Here is a 25,206-nt window from a genome sequence, read left to right as displayed (position 1 = left end):
TACTTTAATGACAATTGCACGGTCATGCAACGCTTTACCCAAATGAAATCTACATCCTTTTTTTCCCACAAATAGAGCTTTTTTATGGTATTTGATCACTTCTTTCATTTTTGCCCTATTAACAAAAAAAAACCCGACAATTTTGAAAAAAAAAGCACATTTTTTTTATTTTCTGCTATAGAACACATCTAATAAAAAAAATTAAAAATCAAATTTTTTTATAAATTTAGGTCAAAATGTATTCTGTTACATATATTTGGTAGAAAAATGCCAATAATTGTATATTGATTATTTTGTGCAAAAGTTATAACTTCTACAAACTATGGTACATACTGTATACTGGAATTAAAAAAAAATGTATACTAGTAATAGTGGCGATCAGTGACTGTGATATTGCTGTGGACATTTTTACACTGACACTAACTGACACTTTATGGGAACCGGTGACACTAATACAGTCACTGGTGCTAAAAATATACACTAATCAATGTACTAATGACACTGGTTGGGAAGGGATTAACATCTAGGGTGACCAAAGGGTTAAGTGTGTGCCTAGCTATATACTTGGTGTACACTAGGTGGTGCTTTTACTAGGGGAAGTGATGGATCATGTTCTCAGCTCTGCAGAGACACACGATCCATGACTCCCCCGTGTCACAACAGAACTGTGTCTATGTAAACATAGATACAGCTCTGTTCTTCCTCCCTGACTGACGATCTGCAGGTGTCAGCGAGCAACTTGTAGATCGGTTTGTGCTGTGACATTTCAGAATGATGCAAGTGCAAAATCACGTATATATGTGATTTTGCACAGGAATGCCCCTCTGTAGCAGTAAAACTGCTATAGGGCAGATGTTAAGTGTTTAAAGCCCAAATTAAGCTTGAGTTTAAATCAACCTTAATATATTTCAGGTTCATCAAAACAGAAGTTGGTCAGTTTCTTACAGCTCTGTTTCTTTCCAAAGCAGCCAAAGCCAGAGTAGAAAAGCCTGTCCCTTGCCAGCATACTGCAGAGAAGAACGATTGCACTCTATTTGTAAGCAGTGGTCTGTCTGCAGATGTCCAACACGGTCCTTGCTGAGCCAAACCTGTACTTTTGCCATCAGTAAAGCTCATGCTCCCTTCTGATTGGAGAGCTCAGGCGCAAACTCAGCTGGGGATGTGCTAGACCTCTGCAGAGAGACCACTGCTTTCATCCAGAAAGCAAGGGTCCTTCTCTGCCATATGCTGGCGGGGGACAGGCTTTTCTACTGTGAATGACATTGAATATCTTTTATTTTGGTGCTCTTGAATGTATCCCGTTGATTTAAACTGAAAGTTTATTTGAGATTTTATTGATATCATGTTTTTATTATTTCTAAATTGAGTCCCGGCAACTTCCCCGAGCAGAGCAGCTGCGGAAGAGAAGAAAGACCTGGTGAGCCCAAAATTTTAGATAACATTTTTTTTTAAGTAGAAGGTCTTTCATTGGGAAATTAGTCAACTAGAAGTGTTCAGAGCACAGAAAATCCCACCATCTAATCAGAGTTCTTCTTTCACTGAATCCCATGGGGAACGTTTGTGCACCTTTACAAATATCCATGCCATTGGCTGCAAATTTAATTTTACTAGGCTGTTTATTTCAATGTGTGGACCCACTCACCTCCTTGACATCACTGAAAGCCCACGGGCTGCTGAGGACAGTGGTGTGCTGTGTGGAAGAAACCCATCCACATGCCTACAGTGGTACTCTGCTTTCATAAAGGTGCAGGGTTCGGCGGCTGATCTGAGGTCTGAAGTGCATGCATTGGGGCTGATCTATGGCATGAAGTGCATGCATTGGGGCTGATCTGTGGTATGAAGTGCATGCATTGGGGCTGATCTGTGGTATGAAGTGCATGCATTGGGGCTGATCTGTGGTATGAAGTTCATGCATTGGGGCTGATCTGTGGTATGAAGTGCATGCATTGGGGCTGATCTGTGGTATGAAGTGCATGCATTGGGGCTGATCTGTGGTATGAAGTGCATGCATTGGGGCTGATCTGTGGTATAAAGTGCATGCATTGGGGCTGATCTGTGGCATGAAGTACATGCATTGGGCTGATCTGAGGTTCAAAGTGCATGCAATGGGGTTGATCAGAAGTCTGAATTGTATGCATTGGGGCTGATCTGATGTCTAAAATGCATGTATTGGGGCTGATCTGATGTCTGAAATGCATGCATTGGAGCTGACCTGAATGTCTGAACTGCATGCGTTGCAGTTTGTCTGAGGTCTAAAGTGCATGCATTGGGGTTGATCTGAGGTTCAAAATGCATGTGCTGGGGCTGGTCTGAGGTCGAATTTAGAGATAATCTGAGGAATAAAGTACATGCATTGTGGCTGACCTGAGGTCTGAAATGCATATACTGGGGCTGCTCTGAGGTCTGAAGTTGGGATAATCCAATGTGTAAAGTACAAGCATTGGAACTGATCCGAGGTCTAAAGTGTATGCATTGGTGCTGACCTGAGATCTGGTGTGCATGCACTGAAGCTGATATGAAGTCTTACATGCATGCATTGGGGCTGATCTGAGATCAGAAGTGCATGCACTGGGACTGATCCTAGGTCTTAAGTGGATGTGTTGGGGATTATATGAGGTCTGAAGTGCATGCACTGGAGCTGTTCTGAGATTTTATGTGCATGTGTTGTGGCTGATCTTAAGTCTGACATGCATGCACTGGGGCTTATCGGAGATCTGAAGTGTATGCATTGTGGCTGATCTGTGGCATGAAGTGCATGCATTGGGGCTGATCTGTGGCATAAAGTGCATGCATTGGGGCTGATCTGTGGCGTGAAGTGCATGCATTTGGGGCTGATCTGTGGCATGAAGTGCATGCATTGGGGCTGATCTGTGGCGTGAAGTGCATGCATTTGAGGCTGATCTGTGGCATGAAGTGCATGCATTTGGGGCTGATCTGTGGCATGAAGTGCAGGCATTGGGGCTGATCTGTGGCATGAAGTGCATGCATTGTGGCTGATCTGTGGCATGAAGTGCACGCATTGGGGCTGATCTGTGGCATGAAGTGCACGCATTGTGGCTGATCTGTGGCATGAAGTGCATGCATTGGGGCTGATCTGTGGCATAAAGTGCATGCATTGGGGCTGATCTGTGGCGTGAAGTGCATGCATTTGGGGCTGATCTGTGGTATGAAGTGCATGCATTTGGGGCTGATCTGTGGCATGAAGTGCATGCATTGCGGCTGATCTGTGGCGTGAAGTGCATGCATTTGGGGCTGATCTGTGGTATGTAGTGCATGCATTTGGGGCTGATCTGTGGCATGAAGTGCAGGCATTGGGGCTGATCTTAAGTCTAACATGCATGCCATGGGGATTATGTGAGGTCTGCAGTGAATGCATTGGGGCTGATCTGTGGCATGAAGTGCATGCATTGGGGCTGATCTGTGGTATGAAGTGCATGCATTTGGGGCTGATCTGTGGCATGAAGTGCACGCATTGTGGCTGATCTGTGGCATGAAGTGCAGGCATTGGGGCTGAACTGTGGCATGAAGTGCATGCATTGGGGCTGATCTGTGGCATGAAGTGCATGCATTGGGGCCGATTTGAGGTCTGAAGTGAATGCTTTGGGGCTGATCTTAAGTCTGACATGCATGCCATGGGGCTTATGTGAGGTCTGAAGTGAATGCATTGGGGCTGATCTGAGGTCTTACACGCATGAATTGGGGCTGATCATGTTTTGTGTGTACACCAATTAATTAATTTCTGCACTCACAGTTGTACTGCTAATGAAAAGTTGAACCCATTAATCATGCCAATATTTTAATTAACAAGTTTAACTTGCAATTGGCCGTACAGCTATGGGTGCGAAAGCTGAAAATAAATGAGACTATAATGCAATATTTTTCCTTGGCCGGCTGTCTTATGCTCATGAACATGATACTTAGTGTGGAAAAGGCTGCTGACCCCCTTTTATGTGATGGTTTCCAGTTCCTAAAGTGTTGGCAACACTAATAAGTACATGTATATGAACAAGGTGGGCGAGGACCATTCACATATTTATACAATACTGTCGAGAAAGGACATTGCCACATATTTACTTTAAAGAATGAGGCTACTATGAAGCCTTTTACTGTTGCTTAATAACTTGGCAATTGAAACAAACTACGAGATCATAGCCAATGGCAAATATGTTGCTTCACAATGGCATACCCTTCCATATCAGTCAATGATTTTCAAATATTTCAGTTCAGTCCCCATTTAAAGTGTTACTAAACCCCCTGCAGTACAATCAGTCTGTATATGCAGTAAAGCATGCTTGTTATACTCACTGTGGGACCTAAGGGGTTAATCCTCTGCATTGTATAAAAAGTCTGTTTGATTCTATCTTCTCTGATCCTCCCCGTCTTCTGCTGTCCTCAATCTATCTGCTGATAGTACAGAGCTCTAGGAGTCACTCTGCACATGCTCAGTTTAGTGTGTATTGCTAGAGAGGTTTTTTTTTTTCTTTGGGAGAGTGCATATGATCAGCACAGGGCCAATCAGCACTGTCCAGGCAGAAGCCCAGGAGTTATGCAGCCTCATTGGACAGTCAGCGCAGAATGAAATCTCCTTCCACAAGCTTTAACCAGTGCTCTGCTGGACACTGATAGAAGTTACAAGACTGCTCTAACTGCTGATGAGAAAAGGTATTTAGCAGTTTATATTTACTAAAATAATTGCATTTCTATGTTGTGTGTATTGTGGGAGACCAGATATAGTGAATGCAGGGTCCGGGGAGACCAGATATAGTGAATGCAGGGTCCAGGGAGACCGGATATAGTGAATGCAGGGTCCGGGGAGACCAGATATAATGAATGCAGGGTCCGGGGAGACCGGATATAGTGAATGCAGGGTCCAGGGAGACCGGATATAGTGAATGCAGGGTCCGGGGAGACCAGATATAATGAATGCAGGGTCCGGAGAGACTGGATATAGTGAATGCAGGGTCCTGGGTTTTACGGCATCCAATCCTGTACTTAGGCAATCCGTTTCCATCCGACTGCCTCATACAAAACAGTGGGCTGTGTCTGCTTTGCAGCAGCGGACCACTCATCCAGACAGACCTGTCATCCACTTGCTCAGTGGGGATCAGCAGAGAGATTCCCCACTCAGCAAGCAGATCTGCGGGTCCACCTCGTCTGAAAGGGGCCTAAAACAGAAAGATAAAAAGAAACATTGTTTCATTTTGTATCTTTCTGTTTATTAATCTACAGATCAAAGAGATGAACATCGCTCTGCAGATGAAGTCAGTTAAAGGCAACCTGTCAAATAAGAAAAAGTTTTCTGTTTTTCTCTTTTTTTTTTTAATGAAATGTTTCTCTGTTTCACCCCTTATTAACCCTTAATTTACTCTAATCAACCCTAATTAACTCCTTTTTTCCCCTCTCCATTTATTTAGTATTTGTCTGCTAATTTTTTTTTGTTCATTTCTATTAATTTTAGATTTCTATTAATAATTATAACTTGTTGTTTGTTTGCTTTGCTCATTAATATTTTTACACATTTAACATATATTTACACGTTTCACATTGAAAAAAGCTCAACATTTAAAAAGATACGTTTATTTCATTTGTAAATAACTTTTCAATGCTTTGTACCAGAATCATAATTTAGCGTCATTTTAAACAAGGCAAACGACAGAATAAAATGCACACTTTTTATGTGCAGTAATACTATTTATTTTTAAACTAACACACAAAATGTAATCTTTGTTTTTCCATAAACAATATATGTATGATGTTGTTATCCTAATGACAAAATTATCTCCAAATAATCAGGTCCACAGAAAAAATGCAAAAATTGCTCAGGTTCATAAGGGGTGAACAGGTGTGAGAGCCTGAGTGGTTAAGGAGTGGGGCCGCTGCATCCTTAACAACCAACCACTCATTCAGATGTCTGCGGGTTTCCCCTGATGACAGCTGAAGTGTAAACAAAACCGTTGCCGTCAGGTATTGGTTTTTGGTAGTGGCGAGTACAAAAAAAAAAAATATTGGTACTCGTACTCGCTGTAAACAAATGGCATTGGTGCATCCCTAGTTTAGGATATTTGTATCACCCTCCCTGTATAGGAATTGTCTTGAGAAAGATGGACTGTGCCCCAACCAACCTAGCCTAGCAAGAACATGGCAAGCTATACTTAGGTACTTTTAATGTATACAGTGGGGCAAAAAAGTATTTAGTCAGCCACCAATTGTACAAGTTCTCCCACTTACAAAGATGAGAGAGGCCTGTAATTGGCATCATAGGTAGACCTCAACTATGAGAAACAAAATGAGAAAACAAATCCAGACAATCACATTGGCTGATTGGGAAAGAATTTATTTGCAAATTATGGTGGAAAATAAGTATTTAGTCAATATCAAAAGTTCATCTCAATACTTTGTTATATATCCTTTGTTGGCAATGATAGAGGTCAAACGTTTCCTGTCAGTCTTCACAAGGTTGGCACACACTGTTGCTGGTATGTTGGCCCATCCTCCATGCAGATCTCCTCTAGAGCAGTGATGTTTTGGGGCTGTCGCTGGGCAACACGGACTTTCAACTTTCTCCAAAGGTTTTCTATGGGGTTAAGATCTGGAGACTGGCTTGGCCACTCCAGGACCTTGAAATGCTTCTTATGAAGCCACTCCTTCGTTGCCCAGGCGGTATGTTTGGGATCATTGTCATGTTGGAAGACCCAGCCACGTTTCATCTTCAATGCCCTTGCTGATGGAAGGAGGTTTACACTCAAAATCTCACGATACATGGCCCCATTCATTCTGTCCTGTACATGGATCAGTCGTCCTGGTCCCTTTGCAGAAAAACAGCCCCAAAGCATGATGTTGCCACCCCCATGCTTCACAGTAGGTATGGTGTTCTTTGGATGCAACTCAGCATTCTCTCTCCTCCAAACACGACGAGTTGTGTTTCTACCAAACAGTTCTATTTTGGTTTCATCTGACCATATGACATTCTCCCAATCCTCTTCTGGATCATCCAAATGCTCTCTAGCAAACTTCAGACGGGCCCGGACATGTACTGGCTTAAGCAGGGGGACACGTCTGGCACTGCAGGATTTGAGTCCCTGGCGGCGTAGTGTGTTACTGATGGTAGCCTTTGTTACATTGGTCCCAACTCTCTGCAGGTCATTCACTAGGCCCCTCCGTGTGGTCCTGGGATTTTTGCTCACCGTTCTTGTGATCATTTTGACCCCACGGGGTGAGATCTTGCGTGGAGCCCCAGATGGAGAGAGATTATCAGTGGTCTTGTATGTCTTCCATTTTTTAATTATTGCTCCCACAGTTGATTTGTTTACACCAAGCTGCTTGCCTATTGCAGATTCAGTCTTCCCAGCCTGGTGCAGGTCTACAATTTTGTTTCTGGTGTCCTTTGACAACTCTTTAGTCTTCACCATAGTGGAGTTTGGAGTGTGACTGTTTGAGGTTGTGGACAGGTGTCTTTTATACTGATAACAAGTTCAAACCGGTGCCATTGATACAGGTAATGAGTGCAGGACAGAGGAGCCTCTTAAAGAAGAAGGTACAGGTCTGTGAGAGCCAGAAATCTTGCTTGTTTGTAGGTGACCAAATACTTATTTTCCACCATAATTTGCAAATAAATTCTTTCCAAATCAGCCAATGTGATTGTCTGGATTTTTTTTCTCATTTTGTCTCCCATAGTTGAGGTCTACCTATGATGCCAATTACAGGCCTCTCTCATCTTTTTAAGTGGGAGAACTTGCACAATTGGTGGCTGACTAAATACTTTTTTGCCCCACTGTATATCATAGATGAGTCAAGTTCTTGGTAGCAAAGGAGCCATATATAAACAGTGCACACAACTTACCACTCGAAGTCCCAGTGGGAACACAAACATGGCTCTGTGATGGTCCGCAGATAGTCTTTCCCCAGCATACACCTGGATCCAGGTCTTCTTTTACGAAAGGTCTTCCTCTCTCCCATCACACAGAAGTCCCTCTATAAAACACAATATGAAAATATTACCTATAGAAACATAGAAGAATGATGTCAAAAAGAAGACCAAGTGGTCCTTTGAGTCTTCCACATTTTTGTTTTTGTCTGAGTATAGATCTATGTTTGTCTCAAGCATGTTTATATCCAAAGAGTGTTGACTGGCAGCGGCTTACCACTTGCCTCCTCTTCTGTGTGTGCCCCCCATAGCAAGACCTTTCACCATTTTTGTGGCTCGTCTCTGAGCTTGTTCTATCTTATCAATATCTTTTTGTAAGTGAGGTTTCCAGAACTGGACACAGTATTCTAAGTGAGGTCTCACTAAAGATCTATATAGAGGAATCAGGACCTGCATAATCCTGCTGGTGACCAATCTATGAATACCTAAAGATCTATATAGGGGAATCAGGACCTCCTTCCTCTTGCTGTTGGTGATCCCTCTAGATAGCTAAAGATCTATATAGAGGAATCAGGACCCCCTTCCTCATACTGGTGACCCCTCTAGTGATGCCTAATAGTCTATATAGAGGAATCAGGACATCCTTCTTCCTGCTGGTGACCCCTCTAGTGATATCTAAAGATCTACACAGGGAATCAGGACTTCCCTCTTCCTATTAGTGACACCTCTACTGATAACTAAAGATCTAGTTAGAGGAATCAGGACTTCCTTCCTCCTGCTGGTGACCCCTCTACTGATAACTAAAGATCTATATAGTGGAATCAGGACCTCTTCCTCCTGCTGGTGACCCGATTAGTGAAAACTAAAGATCTACACAGGGAATCAGGACTTCCTTCTTCCTACTGGTGACCGCTCTAGTGATAACTAAATATCTATTTAGAGGAATCAGGACCTTCTTCCTCCTGCTGGTGACCCCTCTACTGATAACTAAGGACCTATATAGAGGAATCAGGACCCCATTCCTCCTGCTGGTGAACCCTCTGGTGATGACTAATAATCTATATAGAGGAATCAGGACCCATTCCTCCTAGTGGTGACCCCTCTAGTGATATCTAAAAATCTATATAGAGGAATTAGGACCTCCTTCTTTCTGCTTGTGATCTTTCTAGTGATACATTGTAGAATTCTACGAGGTGGTATAAAAAAGTTTCCAGTTGTGTAACATGGCAGCACAAGGCTGAACACACAGTCACAGGAAGCACCGACCTTCATAAATCAGTGTGCCAAAAGACATCGTTCTGTGTACATCGGGAGCTGTGCAACTGGTGCTATTCTCACCATGTGCATTACCACGTCTGCTATTTCATCATGCACAGTAAGTTAGAACAAAGAGCAAACATGAAATTCTGCATGAAACTGAGCAAATTTGCCACAGAGTTTTTGGCAAGTTTTTGGCAAATTGTTCAAGGTGTTTTGAGTGGCACATGCGCTTCAAGAGCAGAAGAATATCACTGGAAGATGATGAGAGATCAGGAAGACATTAAATGAGCTCAGCCCCCGAAAATGCCCTCTTCCCAAAGATGAAGATCCAGCTCAAAGGTTGCCCTTTTGACAACATTGCGGAGATCCAGCAATTTGCGCATTTTCACACATTTTTCTCATATTTGCTTTTCTTACTGCCTAGCCACGTTTGCTCATTTTGCAATCATCTGAAATAAGTATCCCTAAAACCTTTTCGTCTGTATTGCTGGCCAACATTGTACCCCTAATGTTGTACTCTATCAAGAGATTATTTTTCCCTAGGTACATTATTTTAAATTCAGAAACATTGAACTGCTGTTTCCACTGCTTTGACCAATCTTTCAGCAATGCCAAATCATGATCCATGTGACAGACACCTCCTAGGATATCAACTCAATCGCCTTTGTGTCATCAGCGCCAAAACTTGTAATTCAGAAAGACGGGGACAGAGAGTGTAATAGAGGAGAGGTAGAGAGCAAGATATGGAGAGAGAATGAAGTGATGGCGAGAGACATAGAGATGGAGAAAGAGAGAAAACAGTATAAAGCTGACCATACACTAGTAGAATTTTTCATTTTATGACCATTTGTTCAATTTTCTGACGGTTAGTTGAGTCAAATTGAAAACTGTAATGTACATGTTCTAGGCACAAACAAAAAAACTCTTTAATATGGTTGGGATTCCATTCAAGTAATAAGTCTGGACAAAATTTAGTGGTTTGCAATGAAATTAGTTGACTTAATGATGGCAAGATTGTTCTGGTAAACAATTTTTCAGAACTTCTATACGAACGAAATTCTACTGGTGTATGGCCAGCTTAAGTAGGAAAGCGAATGGGGCAAAGAGAGAGATACGGAGGGACAGAGAAAAAAGGGTAAGGCAATGAAAAGAGAGAAAGATGAGAGAAAAAGAAATACAACATTACAAAAATACAGACCTAATATAATTAGGTGAGCAGCCAAAAACAATATAGTGCAATACAATACATCCAGTTTTGTTCAGGGTTAAAAAATCATCTTCACATGGTCAGATATTTCAGGTTCCCTACACTCTTCTAGTATACCAAACCATACATGTGTTATATTATACTTTATTATCCTTCATGGTAAAATGTGACAAAAATATTTTGAAACTGATCCTTCTTAATCAATCAAGAAACTCAAAGTCAAGTTGTCACATAGTTGTCAAGTTGTGACATATTAACCACTTGAGCTCCAGAGGATTTACCCCCCTTAATGACCACGCCTCTTTTTGCTACTCGGCGCTGCACTAATTCAACTGATAATTGCGCGGTCATGCAATGCTGCACCCAAACGAAATTTACGTCCTTTTTTCACACAAATAGAGCTTTCTTTTGGTGTAATTTGATCACCTGTGCGCTTTTTATTTTTCACTCTATAAACAAAAAAAGGCCAAAAATTTTGAAGAAAAACAATATTTTTTACTTTCAGCTATAAAAAATATATAGTAAACTCAAAGTTGGTTATAAATTTAGGCCAAAATGTATTCTGCTCCATGTTTTTGGTAAAAAAAATCCCAATAAGTGTATATTGATTGCTTTGTGTGGAAGTTATAGCGTCTACAAACTATGGTATAAATTCTGCAATTTACGCCATTTTTCTGCTATACAGCGCTGCGCTAGTTTAACGGACAATTGCGCGGTCATGCAATATGGTACATAAATGAAATTTACATCCTTTTTTCCCCCACAAATTGAGCTTTCTTTCGGTGGTATTTGATTGCCTGTGCGTTTTTTATTTTTTGCGCTATAAAAAAAAAAGACTGACAATTTTGAGGGAAAAAAAACAATATTTTGGACTTTTTGCTATAAAACATGTCCAGTAAAAAAAAATTTAAAAATCAAATTTAGTCATAAATTTCTGCCAAAATGCATTCTGCGACGTCTTTGCTAAAAAAAAAACCCCAATACGTGTAAATTAATTGGTTTACGTGAAAGTTATAGCGTTTACAAATGGCGGGAAAGATACTGGGATTTTTCGTTTTTTTTCTATACTAATAATGGCAGCGATCAGTGAATTATGGCGGCGATCAGGGACTTATGGCAGCGACCAGCGACTTATGGCGGGACTGCGGCGGACATTCTGACATTGGGGGGTACTGGCTTGGGGTCACTGACATCCCCAACAACACTAATACAGTGATCAGTGCAAAAAAAAAACACTGACACTGTACTAATGGCACTGGGGAGGAAGGGGTTAACTTTATTTTGCAGGGAAGGGTTATAGGAGTGAGGGGGAGTGTTTTACTAGGGGGCGGGGGTGTGTACTGGGCGGGACAAGGCTAATCGAGAAAGAGAAACTGTTCTTTCTCGATCAGCTCATCCTCGAGCTGACAGGGAAGTGATAGACAGCACAGCTACTGCAGCTGTGCTGTCTGTCACTGTTTGCCGCCGATCGCCGGGAGATAGTCGCTAAGGAGCGACTGTGACCCGGCAACTGACATCTGCGGCAGTGATCCGCGGGACAGATAGGGCGGTGCGCCTCGCGCACGCCCTCTATTTGTTTACAAAACACACGTTTTAAAACGTGGTTTTGCCTGCGAGTGCCGCCCTGCCGCCGTATATGTACAGTGGCTGGGCGGCATGTAGTTAACCCAAATATGAAATCAGCTAAATGCATCCTTACCTGACTTGACCCTGTAATGCCGCTCTACTGAGCCATAATTGCATGCATTGCACGTAGTTGCTGAGCGCCCTTCATTGAACTCAAACAAAATACCATGTGGACAGCGCATAAATTAAGTGCATTAAATTTAACAATACATGAGTAATATTGCTTCACATATACAAAGTGAATAATTGTAACATTCAGTCCCAATTCGGAAAAATAAAGTGCCCAGGTGTTGGATACTAATTGGTGAACTTTGTGCAAAAATGACAGGTGCTCCTCTGTGCTCAATCGGTGCCCCACATGGATGTGCACTCACCGTTAGACGTGGACCACAGGTTTCGATCAATGGATCGTCATCAGGAAGTGCCTGATGATGATCCATTGATCGAAACTGGTTGAGGTTTGATGACGCAACTTCTGCTGACGTCATTTCAGCCCATTGGAACGCACGCTGGAACACTGCGGCCATCTTGGTTCCTATTCACAGGCAGCAAGGCTGAATACACTGAGTGCCAGGTTATGGGCACTTTGCTTGTGAGCAGGGGCGGACTGACCATTTGGAAACTCTGGCACTGCCTGAGGGCCCGGGGTCAGTAGGGGGCCCCATGAGATGCCCCTGGTACCTTTTTCATAGGCTTTTTTGAATTTGGGCAAGGACACAGGGGCCCCATGATCCCCTATTGCCCGGGGGCCCCATGAGTTGTTAGTACGCCACTGCTTATGAGTTTTATTCTTATAATTTCTCCCCATCATTAAAGTTTTTTTATGGTTTTACACTATGGGATGTTTGCTTTGGTTTCTGTTCACATGCTGAAACTTGGTGTACTGCCTGGGAGGAGAGGAGAAAGTTTAAAAAGGCTCTTTTGGAACTACACTGTCATTTATATCCACGCTGGTCATCATCCTATTGGTTACTATCAGGCAGATCACATGATTCCCAGGAATGAATATTGGTGCTATTTAGAGATGAGCGAATTATTCAAAAATTCGATTCGGCTGATTCGCCGAATTTGCGGAATAAATTTGATTCGATGCGAATTTATTCGCTGCGAATTTAACTTATAAAAAGGTGTTTCTAGGCTTCAGAGAGCCTTTATATTAGTGCAGAACACTGTACCTTTAACTTAAATGCCCTTGGAGTCTGCTGGGGAAGAGAAATAATACTGTCAGTCAGTATGACATGCAGATGAGTGCCGTCGATCTTAGAATCACCGCACACTTCACTCATTTGGGCAGTCACGGGGCCAAAACCAGAGTGTGGAGCCACAGTGTGGCGGTGGAGGCAGCAGCAATGGGAGGCCATACAGCACCCTATGACAAAAATGGAAACCACCAGCAGTGTGAGGAGACCTGAAAGTGGCACATGGCAGAGTGTGGCGATGGAGACAGCAGCAATGGGAGGCCGTACAGGGACCCATGACACACTCTGGACCTGGCAGCAGCATGAGGAGGCGGTACAGGGGCCCATGACAGATTACGGGCCTGGCAGCAGCATGAGGAGTCGGTACGGGGGCCCATGGCAGATTACGGGCCTGGCAGCAGCAATGGGAGGCCATACAGCACCCTGTGACAAAATGGAACCCACCAGCAGTGTGAGGAGACCTGAAAGTGGCACATGGCAGAGTGTGGCGATGGAGACAACAGCAATGGGAGGCCGTACAGGGACCCATGACACACTCTGGACCTGGCAGCAGCATGAGGAGGCGGTACAGGGGCCCATGACAGATTACGGGCCTGGCAGCAGCATGAGGAGTTGGTACGGGGGCCCATGGCAGATTACGGGCCTGGCAGCAGCAATGGGAGGCCGTACAGGGACCCATGACACACTCTGGACCTGGCAGCAGCATGAGGAGGCGGTACAGGGGCGCATGACAGATTACGAGCCTGTCAGCAGCAACTTGGACAGGAGGACGTTCAGCTTCTGCACCGTCGGGTGCGTGCTCGCAAACTGTTGTCTCTTGGAAACGGATTCCAAGAAAGACTGCTGACGGAATCCGTGAAGAGGAGTAGCAGGAGAAGGAGCATCTGAACGAGCGGAATATGCCAACAAGCGACAACAGGGACCCATGACAGATTACGGGCCTGGCAGCAGCATGAGGAGTCGGTACGGGGGCCCATGGCAGATTAGGGGCCTGGCAGAAGCTATGGGAGGCCCGTAATCTGCCAGCACCCTATGACAAAAAATGGAACCCACCAGCAGTGTGAGGAGACCTGAAAGTGGCACATGGCAGAGTGTGGCGATGGAGACAGCAGCAATGGGAGGCCGTACAGGGACCCATGACACACTCTGGACCTGGCAGCAGCATGAGGAGGCGGTACAGGGGCCCATGGCAGAGTGGCGAAGCGTAAGCAGCTTAAATTGAAGGCCATACAGAGGCCTATGTTAAAAAGTCCCCCCAGCAGCAGTGTGGGGAGACGACTATCAAGAGTCCAATGGCAGAGTGGCGGAGCAGAAGCAGCTTCAATTGAAGAAGAAGAGGATGAGGATGAAGAAGAAGACGATGAGGATGAAGAAGAAGACGATGAGGATGAAGAAGAAGATGAGGATGAAGAAGAAGAAGAAGAAGAAGAGGATGAGGATGAAGAAGAAGAAGAAGAAGAGGATGAGGAAGAATAAGAAGAAGAGGATGAGGATGAAGAAGAAGAAGAAGAAGAAGAAGAAGAAGAGGATGAGGATGATGAAGAAGAAGATGAGGATGAAGAAGAAGAAGAAGAGGATGAGGATGATGAAGAAGAAGAAGAAGAAGAAGAAGAGGAGGATGAGGAAGAAGAAGAAGAGTATGAGGATGAGGAAGAAGAAGAAGAAGAAGAAGAGGATGATGAGGAAGAAGAAGAAGAGGATGAGGATGAAGAAGAAGAAGAAGAGGATGAGGATGAAGAAGAAGAAGAAGAAGAAGAAGAGGATGAGGATAATGAAGAAGAAGAAGATGAGGATGAAGAAGAAGAAGAGGCTGAGGATGAGGATGAAGAAGAAGAAGAAGAAGAGGATGAGGATGAGGAAGAAGAAGAAGAAGAGGATGAGAATGAAGAAGAAGAAGATGAGGATGAAGAAGAAGAAGAAGAGGATGAGGATGATGAAGAAGAAGAAGAAGAAGAAGAGGATGAGGATGATGATGATGATGAAGAAGAAGAGGATGAGGAAGAGGAAGAAGAAGAAGAGGATGAGGATGAAGAAGAAGAAGAAGAAGAGGATGAGGATGAAGAAGAAGAAGAAGAAGAAGAAGATGAGGAAGAAGAAGAAAAAGAAGAGGATGAGGATGAAGAAGAAGAAGAAGAAGAAGAGGATGAGGATGAGGAAGAAGAGGATGAGGATGAAGAAGAAGAAGAAGAAGAAGAAGAAGAAGAGGATGAGGATGAAGAAGAAGAAGAAGAAGAAGAAGAGGATGAGGATGAGGAAGAAGAAGAAGAGGATTAGGATGAAGAAGAAGAAGAAGAGGATGAGGATGAAGAAGAAGAAGAAGATGAGGATGAAGAAGAAGAATAAGAGGATGAGGCAGAAGAAGAAGAAGAAGAGGATGAGGATGAAGAAGAAGAAGAAGAAGAAGAAGAGGATGAGGACGAGGAAGAAGAAGAAGAAGAGGATGAGGATGAAGAAGAAGAAGAGGATGAGGATGAAGAAGAAGAAGAAGAAGAAGAAGAAGAGGATGAGGAAGAAGAGGATGAGGATGAAGAAGAAGAAGAAGAAGAAGAGGATGAGGATGAAGAAGAAGAAGATGAGGATGAAGAAGAAGAAGAAAAAGAAGAGGATGAGGATGAGGAAGAAGAAGAGGATGAGGATGAGGATGAAGAAGAAGAAGAGGATGAAGAAGAAGATGAGGATGAAGAAGAAGAAGAGGATGAGGATGAAGAAGAAGAAGAAGAGGATGAGGATGAAGAAGAAGAAGAAGAAGAGGATGAGGATGAGGAAGAAGAAGAAGAAGAGGATGAGGATGAAGAAGAAGAGGATGAGGATGAAGAAGAAGGAGAAGAAGACGAGGATGAAGAAGAAGAATAAGAGGACGAGGAAGAAGAAGAAGAAGAAGAAGAGGATGAGGATGAAGAAGAAGAAGAAGAGGATGAGGATGAGGAAGAAGAAGAAGAAGAAGAGGATGAGGATGAAGAAGAAGAAGAAGAAGAAGAAGAAGAGGATGAGGATGAAGAAGAAGATGAGGATGATGAAGAAGAAGAAGAGGATGAGGATGAGGATGAAGAAGAAGAAGAAGAGGATGAGGATGAGGAAGAAGAAGAGGAAGATGAGGATGAGGATGAAGAAGGAGAAGAAGAAGAAGAAGAAGAAGAAGAAGAAGAAGAAGAAGAGGATGAGGATGAAGAAGAGGATGAGGATGAAGAAGAAGAAGAAGAGGATGATGGTGAGGAAGAAGAAGAAGAAGAAGAGGATGAGGATGATGAAGAAGAAGAAGAAGAAGAAGAAGAAGAAGAGGAGGAGGATGAGGATGAAGAAGAAGAAGAAGAAGAAGAGGATGAGGATGATGAAGAAGAAGAGGATGAGGATGAAGAAGAAGAGGATGAGGATGAAGAAGAAGAGAATGAGGATGAAGAAGAGGATGAGGATGAAGAAGAAGAAGAAGAAGAAGAAGAGGATGAGGATGAAGAAGAAGAAGAAGAAGAAGAAGAAGAAGAAGAAGAAGAAGAGGATGAGGATGAAGAAGAAGAAGAGGATGAGGATGAGGAAGAAGAAGAAGAAGAAGTAGGATGAAAATAAGAAGAATTCCATTCCAGCAAAAAGTGTATCTGCAGAGAGCTCCGCTATTTTTGACAGTTCTCTGACAGTTCCTTCACATTTGCAGCGGTTGAAACATTGTATCTATTTGTTTCCGAATAAAAACATCTGTATCCTAAATGGAAACAAATAGATACATTGTTTCAACCGCTGTAAATGTGAAGGAACTGTCAGAGAACTGTCAGAAATAGCGGAGCTCTCTGCAGGGACACTTTTTGCCGGCTGTAGAAGGGATGAAAATCGGCCGATCGGGGAAAATTCGATTCGTGCATCCGAAGTTTGCTAATTTTCGGATTCGGCGCGAATCGAATTTTTCCTAATATTCGAAACGAATTCCACTTCGCCAAGTTCGATTCGCTCATCTCTAGTGCTATTCTTGCCATCACGCATTGGGCTAGTCCCAAACCAGGCGCTTAACCACTTCCAGACTGGACACTTTTACCCCCTTCCTGACCAGGTCAATTTTCAGCTTTCAGCGCTATCACACTTTGAATGACAATTGCGCAGTCATGCAACACTGTACCCAAATTAATTTTGTACCATTTTTTGAGACAGATAAAGCTTTATTTTGGTGGTATTTATTCACCGCTGGGATTTTTATTTTTTTTGCTATGTCCAAAATTTTTGAAAAAAAGTGTTTTTTTTATAAATTTTGCAAATAAATAATATTTCATCATAGATCTTGGCCAAAATTTATTCCGTTATCTTTTTAGTAAAAAAAATAATCCAAATTAGTTTATAACCAAAAATTATAATTTTTAAACATTTTTTTTTCCATTTTTATATTATTATTTTTTATTTATCTTTTTTTTTACATACTGTCACCCTAGCAGTACAGTGTCACCATGGTGACACTGTACTACTTGTGGGGGGTGATGAAGATTTTTTTTTTTTTTTAACACTGATTGCTTTTATACCCATATAGGATGTAAAAGCAATCATTTCTCTTTCTCTCTGTCTGCATTCTTGCACTCATTGAGAAGTACTGAGTGAGCTGTGATTGGTCACAGCTTGTCACATGGTACAAGGCTGTTGTGAATAGTCTTGTACCATGTGACCTCTGTGATCATTCACAGATTTCACACGTAGTAAGTAATGATGTCACAAGTGACATCCTGCTTACTACTTTGCATGTGATCACTGATTGGCCAATCAGTGATCACATGATCGGGACCTCATACAGAGGTCCCGTCCGACGATCGGTGTTTCACTGTGTCCGGAGGACACAGCGGGCACCAGATCGCGGTGCTGCGCGCTCCCTGGGAGCACGCACAAGCAGGGTGCGGGGAGGCCGTTTATAACCGCCCACCGGACCCTGCACTGCCACCGTCCGGCCGTTTATATGCAACGGCCGGACGGGAAGTGGTTAAGACCAACCTAGAGATAGGTGGTCCACATCTAACGGTGAGTGCACATCCATGTGGGGCACTGATTGAGCACAGAGGAGCACCTGTCATTTTTTGCACGAAGTTCACCAATTAGTATCCAACACCTGGGCACTTTATTTTTCTGAATTGGGACTGAATGTTACAATTATTCACTTTGTATATGTGAAGCAATATTACTCTGTATTGTTACATTTAATGCACTTAATTAATGCACGGTCCACATGGTATTTTGTTTGTTTTTGTGTTATTGGTTCACAAATTAGGACTGCAGCATATACGTATCAAAGTTGCATGAATATTTATTCCTAAGCGCAACAGCACTATATTTTATTCCTTCATTGAACTCAATCTGCAAGTTTGACAAGCGCTGCTGCTTGTCAAACTGCACTCCCACTTAAAAAATGCCTTGGCCATAACATGTGCCCCATCCACCCTCCCAATCAAGGAATGTGACTGGCATCTTTCTTTGACCAATGGCAAGCCCTAAAAGAAGGGGGCCAAGCTCACTTTTTATGAGAGAAGTCAAGATTTAGGCTGGCCATACATTATACAATTATCTTCCAATTTTCTGCCCACTTTCCATTAGATTTACCTTCAACTGTGTAGTGCAAGGGCCTGCCTAATTGGATACAACTGAAAGTGTTGTTTAGGTTTGTCCTCCTATTATATGGTTTTTGGTAAATCTAAACCAAAAATCTCCAGATAATTGTATAATGTATGGCCAGCCTTACTCATAGCATCCACTGTTGTATCTCTGGATCTACTATTTTGCAAATTGGGAAGGATTGTTCTGATAGCTGAAGCTGAGTTTATTTTTGTTTAACCACTTCCTGTCCGGACACTTTTACCCCCTTCCTGCCCCCAGGCGCTATCACACTTTGAATGACAATTGCGCGGTCATGCAATACTGTACCCATATGAATTTTTCACCATTTTTTTGAGACAGATAAAGCTTTATTTTGGTGGTATTTATTCACCGCTGGGATTTTTATTTTTTTTACTATGTAAATGAAAAAGTCCAGAAATTTTGAAAAAAAGTGTTTTTTTTAAATAAAATTTTGCAAATAAATAATATTTCATTATAAATCTTGGCCAAAATTTATTCCGTTTTTTTTTAGTAAAAAAAAAAAAATCCAAATTAGTTTATAACCAAAAATTATAATTTTTAAACATTTTTTTTACGTTTTTATTTTATTTTTATTATATTAATTTTTTTTTTTTTTTTTTTTACATACTGTCACCCTAGCAGTACAGTGTCACCATTTTTTTTTTTTTTACGCTGATTGCTTTTACACCCATATAGGATGTAAAAGCAATCATTTCTCTTTCTCTCTGTCTGCATTCTTGCAGTCATTGAGAAGTACTGAGTGAGCTGTGATTGGTCACAGCTTGTCACATGGTACAAGGCTGTTGTGAATAGCCCTGTACCATGTGACCTCTGTGATCATTCAGAGATTTCACACGTAGTAAGCAATGATGTCACAAGTGACATCTTGCTTACTACTTTGCATGTGATCGCTGATTCGCCAATCAGTGATCACATGATTGGGATCTCGTACCCGCCCCTGGACTGCCACCGCCCTGCCGTTTATAAACAGCAGGCGGACGGCAAGAGGTTAACATCTAAATTTCTGCTCATATGAATAAAAAGATTTTTGGTGAATGAGATGCCTTTTAGGGATTTAAAGGGATCAAAGATTAAGGTTTTTAATAATATTATCAATTAGCAATATCACACTGTTTGAGATTTTTTTCCCCTGGTTGAACGGTGTAGCCTATTCTGATGGTGAGGAATCCTATAGAGTGGATACGAAAGAGGGCTTAGGATCCCTTTAAATCCCTAAAAGGCGTCTCATTCACCAAAAATCTGGTGAGTGTATTTGATGTTGGTTTGCACGGGTGGAAGGTGGAAGTTTTTTTGCATCTGAAGAATTTTGGATTTCTTATCTTTACACGGATATTTTTTATATATTTCACAAACTTTTGGTGTTTATTATTATGATGGATTTTCACTATTAACCACTTGAGCTCCTGAGGATTTACCCCCCTTAATGACCAGGCCTCTTTTTTCTACTCGGCGCTGCACTAATTCAACTGATAATTGCGCGGTCATGCAATGCTGCACCCAAACGAAATTTACGTCCTTTTTTTCACACAAATAGAGCTTTCTTTCGGTGTAATTTGATCATCTGTGCGCTTTTTATTTTTCACGCTATAAACAAAAAAAGACCAAATATGTTGAAGAAAAAGAATATTTTTTACTTTTCAGCTATAAAAAATATATAGTAAATTCAAAGTTGGTTATAAATTTAGGCCAAAATGTATTCTGCTCCATGTTTTTGGTAAAAAAAATCCCAATAAGTGTATATTGATTGCTTTGTGTGGAAGTTATAGCGTCTACAAACTATGGTATAAATACTGCAATTTACGCCATTTTTCTGCTATACAGCGCTGCGCTAGTTTAACGGACAATTGCGCTGTCATGCAATACGGTACATCCTTTTTTTCCCCACAAATTGAGCTTTCTTTCGGTGGTATTTGATCGCCTGTGCGGTTTTTATTTTTTGCGCCATAAAAACAAAGGCTGACAATTTTGAGGAAAAAAAAACAATATTTTGGACTTTTTGCTATAAAACATGTCCAGTAAAAAAAATGCAAAAATCTAATTTAGTCATAAATTTCTGCCAAAATACATTCTGCGACATGTCTTTTCTAAAAAAAAATCCCAATATGTGTAAATTAATTGGTTTACGTGAAAGTTATAGCGTTTACAAATGGCGGGAAAGATACTGGGATTTTTAATTTTTTTTATACTAATAATGGCGGTGATCAGCGACTTATGGTGGGACTGCGGGAATGTGGCGGACATTTTGACACTGGGGGGGAACTGACTTGGGGTCACTGACATCCCCAGTGACACCAATACAGTGATCAGTGAAAAAAACCCCACTGATACTGTGCTAATGTCACTGGGGAGGAAGGGGTTAACATATTTAGAGTTTACTGTGTAAGGGGAGTGTTTTACTAGGGGGCGGGGGGTGTACTGGACGGGGGGGGGGGAGGGAGGGGGGAGCTGATCGAGGGAGAGAAATTCTTCTCTCTCTCTTCAGCTTGTCGGGGAACTGTCACAGAGCAGGGCTGTGTGTAAACAATGCATCCCTGCTCTGTGACAGTGATGACAGCTCATTGCGGGAAAATGGCCGCTAAAAACCGGCCGTGACCCGGCGGCTGACACCCGCTGCGGACACCCGCGGGACAGGCAGGGCGGGCGCGCGCCTTGCTCGCGCCCCCTACCTGTTTTGCGGAGGTCCGTTTTAAAACGTCGTTTTGCCTACGAGCGCCGCCCTGCCGCCGTTTATAGGCGGTGGCTGGGCGGCATGTGGTTAATATGATTTACGATATATTAGTACACACTTTATACATTGATTGGATTTAGAGGTCTATGTTTGTGCTGTTTATTTATATCAGTTATTGTTTGTGTTTTATCACATTGCACAGCAGCAGGGTAGATCCTCTAGTAGTTTCCTTGGCGCAGGAAGAATTTTTATAAATTTCTGCTCAACCTATTATGAAAGGTTAAATGAATATTTTACCATCATAATCTCTCAGTGTCTAGAATAGGCAGAATATCACTTCCAGAAGAAAAGAAAGTGGGAGTGATCAATAGAACTCTGTTAAGTGAACATCCTTCGGGAAAACCACCTACGCATGCTTTAATTAAAGTATAATTATGGAGTCGCTCGCTCCTTGTTTAGATTTTCTTCAGACATTATAGAGAGGAAGACAGTTTATTCTTAGGAGCTGTGTACATATCAACCGGAGAAATTCAGCAACTACTATTTAAGAGGAAATTGCTACAAACTATATCACAGGGATTCTGTGATTAGGAAGTTATGGGACACGGATTTATTATTATTATTATTCATGCTTTATCTAGCGCCAACAGTTTGCACAGCACTTTACAAAATGAAGGTAGATATTACAGTTACAATACAATTTGGTACAAGAGGAAACAGAGGGCTTCCTCTTTGGGTTTACAATTTATCCACATTAGAAAAGAAAGAGAAGTGAAGAAAGGGAAATGGTGAAAGAGGGAAGAGAAAGAAGGGGATGGATGAGACAGATCAGAAGTGAATGAAACAGGGGTGGACTGACAACTCATGGGGCCCCCGGGCAATAGGGGATCATGGGGCCCCTGTGTCCTCGCCAACACACTCAAACCACACCCAAAAAAGCCTCTGAAAGGTGTAACAAACTAGCTCATCAGAACTGGAAGTGGAGTTCTTCTTTTTCTTGTTCCTTCTGTTATTTGAGGTATTCCTGGATCATTCCTCACATCCCCCCTTTCCAGTCCTGAGAGACCAATGTTATCTCCTGACAGATGGTGGGGGTCAGCCCAGGAGAAACATTCCTGGTGGGGCCAGCAGGCTGGGAGAACTGTCACCTTTCTCACCTACGTCTGATAAGGCCGCATTTTTCAGAGGGCTGGGAAGCATTGACCCAAAACGGTGTAAGCCCACACATTATCAAACTGACCAGAGTAATTGCACATTCCTCAGGTCAACCGTATGTTTCATGTCATGTATTATGAAGCTATAGTTAATTCAGAGTTTCCCACTGACCACTCCCAAAACGTGTAGTCAGAGCCCCCCCCCCCCCGCCCGTTTGAGAGGGACTTTTAAGAAGAGACAAGTGAGTTAGAGCAAGACACACACACAGAGGTCTCCCAGCAACATCGTAACAAAAGGTACCAGGGGCATCTCATGGGGCCCCCTACTGGCCCTGGGCTCTCGGGCAGTGCCCGAGTGCTCGAATGGTCAGTCCGCCCCTGGAATGAAATGCTAACAAAGGGGAATGATAGATAGGAAGATAGTGGAAATGTAAAATAAGCAAATTAAGGCAAAGGAGGGAACAAAAATGTTAAATGCTGGAAAATTGAGGAAAGCATGAAGAGAACAGATAGGAAACAAGGACGGGGGAATGCAAAACCAGGTACAGGGAGTGTCTAGAAGGGAAATTAATGGATGGGAATGGAAGGGGAAAGAAGGAATGGGAAGGGAGTAAATAATACAAGAAAAGAAGCAGAGACATTAGAAGAGTAGAAACTAGATGGCAAGGAAAATTGAATGGTAGAAGGGAAAAGAATAGATGGCAAGGGCTTTCCCTTCCCTTCTGTTCTTTTGATGGCAAAAAAAGGAAATTGAATTAACAAAATGAGAAATGAATAGTTGGGAATATAAGGGAAGCGAATGAGTAACAATTTGAAGGAAAAGAAGTGAAGGAGTAAAAATTTGAAGGAAAAGAGTTTGAAGGAAAAAAAAAAATCTCTTAGATTGTGAGCTCCAAGGAACAGGAACCACCTAACCCTCTTGTATTGAACTGTATTGTTGCTGTATTGTCTCCCTTTATATTGTAAAAAGCTGAACAAACTGTTGGCACCAGGGGCGGACTGGCAACTCATGGGGCCCCCGGGCAATAGGGGATCATGGGGCCCCTGTGTCCTTGCCCAAACTCAAAAAAGCCAATGAAAAAGGTACCAAGGGCATCTCATGGGGCCCCCTACTGACCCTGGGCCCTCGGGCAGTGCCCGAGTTTCCAAATGGTTGGCACTATATAAATCCTGTATAATAATAATAATATTTAAATAAGAAGGAAAGGAATTGATGAGAAAAGAGGGGAATGAAAAGACAGGAAAGAAAATTATAAAATAAATAAGAAACAGTTGGAATGAAGGGAAAGGCATTGATGGGGATAGAGGGGAAAATAAAGGAAGAGGCAAGAATGGATAGGAAGAGAAGGAATAGATGGGAAAGGGAATAGGATATCAAGGAAATTGAAAGAAAGAATGGGGAAGGAAATTATTAAAACAGAAGGGAATTAATGAAAATGATCATGAAAATAATGGATAGGAAGGGATTGGAAAGGAAAGTAATGGACGGGGAGTGGATTGGAAGGGAAAGGAGCTGGGCTGCTCTGTGCAAAACCATTACACAGAGCAGGTAAGTATAACATGTTTCTTTTTGCTTTGTTTTTTTTTTTAATTCTTTCCTTTAGAATCACTTTAAGTGTGGCCACCATCAAGGATGAAAGCCTGTATTTCCACACCTTCCTTGATGTTTTTCTCATCACTCCGTACTTTATTTTGAGAGTGAAAAACCAACTACGAAAATGTACACATGCTATGTTTCCAACTCTTCTTAGAATTCATAAATTAAATGGAAAAGGTAAAAAATGTCTGACATTACTTCTGAGATATACCCATTTCTCAATCATACCCTTACTCTTGCCTAGCAATCCTTGGCCATTATTTCCATTTCTTTTTATGCTTCCATGTGGTAAGGTTTATTCTCCTCCATCCTAAACCTTCGCCTGTAACACTTTAAGTAATTGCCCCTCAACTGACTCAATCACTCTTCTATAGACAAGATTTGTGCCCGCATGTGTCATGACGGCCTTTTAATGGACTTCTCAGAAATCAGATAAGTACTAAAGTGCTTACGCTGGAAGATTTGCTATTATGGAGTCTGCACTGATAGGCTAATGGTGCAGAGAGATACATCTATTTTTATAAATAAGGAGTTTTATACAGACACAGAGATTCGGGTCCCTCTACTTTTCATTGTGCCATTTACCTTTACAGTCCCATAACTACAAAAATAGAAACAGATTTGATTTATTGCTGAAATCTCTGATGAGTAGGTAACGGTTATGATGTATTGCAGAAACCAAGAATTTTTTTTTGTCGCTGTTGAAATAATATATACAATGTAGCCAGGTCTTTTTTTCTCAAAAAAGAGGTGCAAGAAGTCCCCCCTTCTGAGTCACTTCTTGTCTCTGCCCCCTACCCACCGCCGAGCACCGTCACTTGGTTCCACCCCCTACCCGACTCCCAGTACCTCTCCTTTTAGAGAATACAGAGCCAAGTAACATTTTGTGGTGCTAAATAATTTATATGGAATTTGTTAACGATAACAAGAAAAGCAGAAATAGACTCCCTCTTCCCCAGCAACAATAGATCCCTCCAGCACCAATAGACCCCCAAAACAAAATACCACCCCAGCAACAATAGACCCCCAGCAGCTA

General features: G+C 42.2%; 1 protein-coding gene across 1 annotated transcript in view; it reads right to left on the bottom strand.

Annotated features, from left to right (window-relative positions):
* The window catches only part of SORCS3 (sortilin related VPS10 domain containing receptor 3), a 539,459-nt gene that overhangs the window by 131,643 nt on the left and 382,610 nt on the right, over positions 1 to 25,206 (bottom strand). Inside the window, exon 14 of the mRNA XM_089660701.1 lies at positions 7,841 to 7,971. Within this exon, the coding sequence (XP_089516827.1) occupies positions 7,841 to 7,971 (131 nt within the window). The remainder of the gene's footprint in view (positions 1 to 7,840; positions 7,972 to 25,206) is intronic.

This window comes from Staurois parvus, unplaced genomic scaffold (assembly GCF_062004578.1).
Source record: "Staurois parvus isolate SC_StPar_1 unplaced genomic scaffold, SC_StPar_1.0 ptg001263l, whole genome shotgun sequence".
Lineage (NCBI taxonomy): Eukaryota > Metazoa > Chordata > Amphibia > Anura > Ranidae > Staurois > Staurois parvus.
This window is presented reverse-complemented; position numbering and strand designations above follow the sequence as displayed.